Source organism: Echinops telfairi, unplaced genomic scaffold (genome assembly GCF_000313985.2).
Source record: "Echinops telfairi isolate 266 unplaced genomic scaffold, ASM31398v2 ScPeMD7_36;HRSCAF=134, whole genome shotgun sequence".
Lineage (NCBI taxonomy): Eukaryota > Metazoa > Chordata > Mammalia > Afrosoricida > Tenrecidae > Echinops > Echinops telfairi.
In genome coordinates this window covers 314378-317323 of record NW_022103934.1, presented here as the reverse complement: position 1 = coordinate 317323, position 2946 = coordinate 314378, and the positions used below count along the sequence as shown (strand labels likewise).

The window sequence follows — 2946 nt, the reverse complement described above, 5'->3', positions numbered from 1 at the left end:
TGGCGGTCCTGGGGGGGGGCACACCCCCGACCCCAGGAGGACAGAGATGCTGTGGCCGCGGGAAGGGGTCTTAGGAGCTTTAAAGAGGGACTGGGAGAATGGCCAAGGACAGGCCAGCCACAATGGAACGTCCATACCCGCTTCGGCCCAGCTGACACCTACTGAGGGGCCCACTGTTTCCAGAGCCAAAGGGTCCTGCGTTGGCCGCGTGTCCCGCCAGCGCCTCCAGCTGGTTGCACACCTGGTGGGCAAGGGTGTGCTGGGGTGTTCACATTGCCTCCCCACTCTGGTCCTCCCCCTTGAGCCAGACACCCACCCACCTGCAGAAAGTTGTAGCTGAGGCGCTCGTAGCGTTTGAGGGCCGGCCGGCTGGAGAAGTAACCCGTCCAGAACTCGTGGGGGCCGTCGGCGTAGGGGAAGAAGTCATCCTCTTTGAGTGACCTGCAGGGGCCGGGCACTGAGGGCTGGGTCAGGGCCCAGGGGCATCCTGATTCTCCCAGACGGGGCGTGTCCCAAATACCAGGTGAGGTTGGCCTTGTTCAGCTCCTGGAGATAGCAGGCTGGGGTGGAGTAGAGCGCGTGGACTCGGCTCCCCTTGGCCTGCTGTGGTTGGGAGGAGGGCGTGAGAGTCCGTGCTTTCCTGAAGACACACGTTCCCACGTGTAACCTTCAATCTGGTAAACCGTCAGGGCATATATGTGCATTTTGAATATAACACATGCAAAGAAAAATAATATATTCTATGTAGTTGCACGCCCATTGCATCAAATCAATGGAAGTATTTCTTTAAACGCCGGGATAGGTGGCTTAAAAATTTTTTTTTATCCTTTTTCCCATTCTCCCTCCCCTTAAAAAAAATCATTTTATTGGGGGCTCATACAGCTCTTATCACAATCCATACATAATCCACTGTGTCAAGCACATTTGTACATTTGTTGTCATTTACAAAACATTTTCTTTCTACTTGAGCCCTTGGTATTTTTCCCCCTTCCCTCACCCTCCCTCCCTCATGAACCCTTAATAATTTATAAATTATTATTTTTTTCATGTCTTATAAGGACCTGGTTTCCCTTCACTCACTTTTCTGTTATCCATCCCCCTGGGAGGTCGTTATATGCCAATCATAGTGATCGGTTCCCGCTTTCCACCTTCCCCTTACTCTCTTGGTATCGCTACTCTCATTATTAGTCCTGAGGGGTTTATCTCTCCTGGATTCCCTGTGTTTCAAGCTCTTATCTGTACCTCTGTATATGCTCTGGTCTAGCTGGATTTTTAAGGTAGAATTAGGGTCGTGATGGGTGGGGGGGAGCATTAAAGAACTAGAGGGAAGTTGTGTGTTTCATTGGTGCTATACTGCACCTTGACTGGCTCGTCTCTTCCTTGTGACCCTTCTGTAAGGAGATGTCTAATTGTCTACAGATGGGCTTTGGGTCTCTAGTCTGCACGCTCCCTCATTCACATTGATATGATTTTTGGGGGGAGTCTTTGGTGCCTGATAACTGATCCCATCGACACCTCATGATCACACAGACTGGTGTGCTTCTTCCATGTGGACTTTGTTCCTTCTCAGCTAGATGGTAGCTGTTTATCTTCAGACCTTTACGAGTCCAGATGCTATAGCTTTTGATAGCCAAGCACCATAAGTTTTCTTCACCATGCTTGCTTATACACCCATTTTGTATTCGGTGATTGTATCAGGGAAGGTGAGCATCACAGAATGTTGGGTTATTAGAACAAAGTGTTCTTGGGTTGAGGAAGTACTTGAGTGGAGGCCCAATGTCCATCTGCTGCCTTAATAGTTAACAAATAAATGTCCATAGATCTATTCCCTATTGTTATATATAAATGTATTTACATATGTACATGCCTGCATTTAGACCTCTATAAATGCCCTTTGCCTCCTAGTTATTTCTTCTATTTCCTTTTACTTTCCTCTTGTCCTACTATCATGTTTAGCCTTCATTTGGGTTTCAGAAATTCCTCTCAGTTACACTGTCCTTGATCAAGCCCCACCAGGTATCCCATGCCCTCCTCACCATCAGTTTTAGATCACTTGTTTTTCCCTTATCCCTGGATTGTAGGCACCCCCTTCCTTTCCTCTGCTCTCCCTCTCTCCCATGTTTCCTGGGTACCATCAGTCCCATTGTTTTCTCCTCTGTATTGTTTATCCCACCTATCTTATCTAGATAGACATGCAGAGACAATAATGAGCACAAAAATAAGACAAAGCAAAACACAACAAAAGAAAACAAAACAAAAAAAAACCCCTAAAACAACAACAGCAAAAAAGAGAAAAGCCTATAAATAGTTCCAGGTCTGTCTGTTGACTTTTGTGAGTGGTTTCCAGTGGAGTCTGATGGGGTGCCATCCTCTGACCCCAAAGTCTATTTTTGGTATTCCTCAGGGACTTCATTGCTTTGATCCCCTTACTGCTCCATTGCATGCCTTTAGTGTTTTGTCCTGGTGTAGTGTGCTCAGATTGGGCACAATTCCCACACTGTGTCCCTAGAATTGTCCCCTGTAGTGCTGTGGGTTGATGAGGGACATTGTGTCTCATGGTGGGGTCGGCCTTATGGTCCTCTCTGTGCATTGGTTACTCTGAGCTGGAATATCGTCTTTGGGGCTTGGTGGGCCAGATGTGTCCCATTCTCTCCCCTTCCTCTTTCTCTCTCTTAATTTTCTTATTCCTTCCCTTTCTCAACCCTCCCCCCTGGCTCATCTTAGTCTTTAAAATCTTACCCTTTGGTGTGAAAGTCATTTTTCTTGTTCTCCTTTATAATAATGGTGTCATAAAACATTTATCTTTATTATTGACTGCTTAACTACTAAGCATGATATTCTCTTATTTTGTCCATATTTTAAGGCGTTTAACAGACTCATCACTGTTTTCTAATATTCTATTATATGAACGGACCACAGTTTATCTATTCCTCTATAGTTGTTTTT

The 2946-nt window shown here is 46.1% G+C and overlaps 1 protein-coding gene across 1 annotated transcript in view; it reads right to left on the bottom strand.

Annotated features, from left to right (window-relative positions):
- LOC101642014 (lysosomal alpha-mannosidase-like) overlaps window positions 1–2946 on the bottom strand; it is a 26730-nt gene that overhangs the window by 8601 nt on the left and 15183 nt on the right. Inside the window, exons 8-10 of the mRNA XM_004716819.2 lie at window positions 521–603; window positions 321–441; window positions 111–241 (exon numbers count right to left, since the gene is read on the bottom strand). Coding sequence (XP_004716876.2) covers window positions 111–241; window positions 321–441; window positions 521–603 — 335 coding nt within the window. The remainder of the gene's footprint in view (window positions 1–110; window positions 242–320; window positions 442–520; window positions 604–2946) is intronic.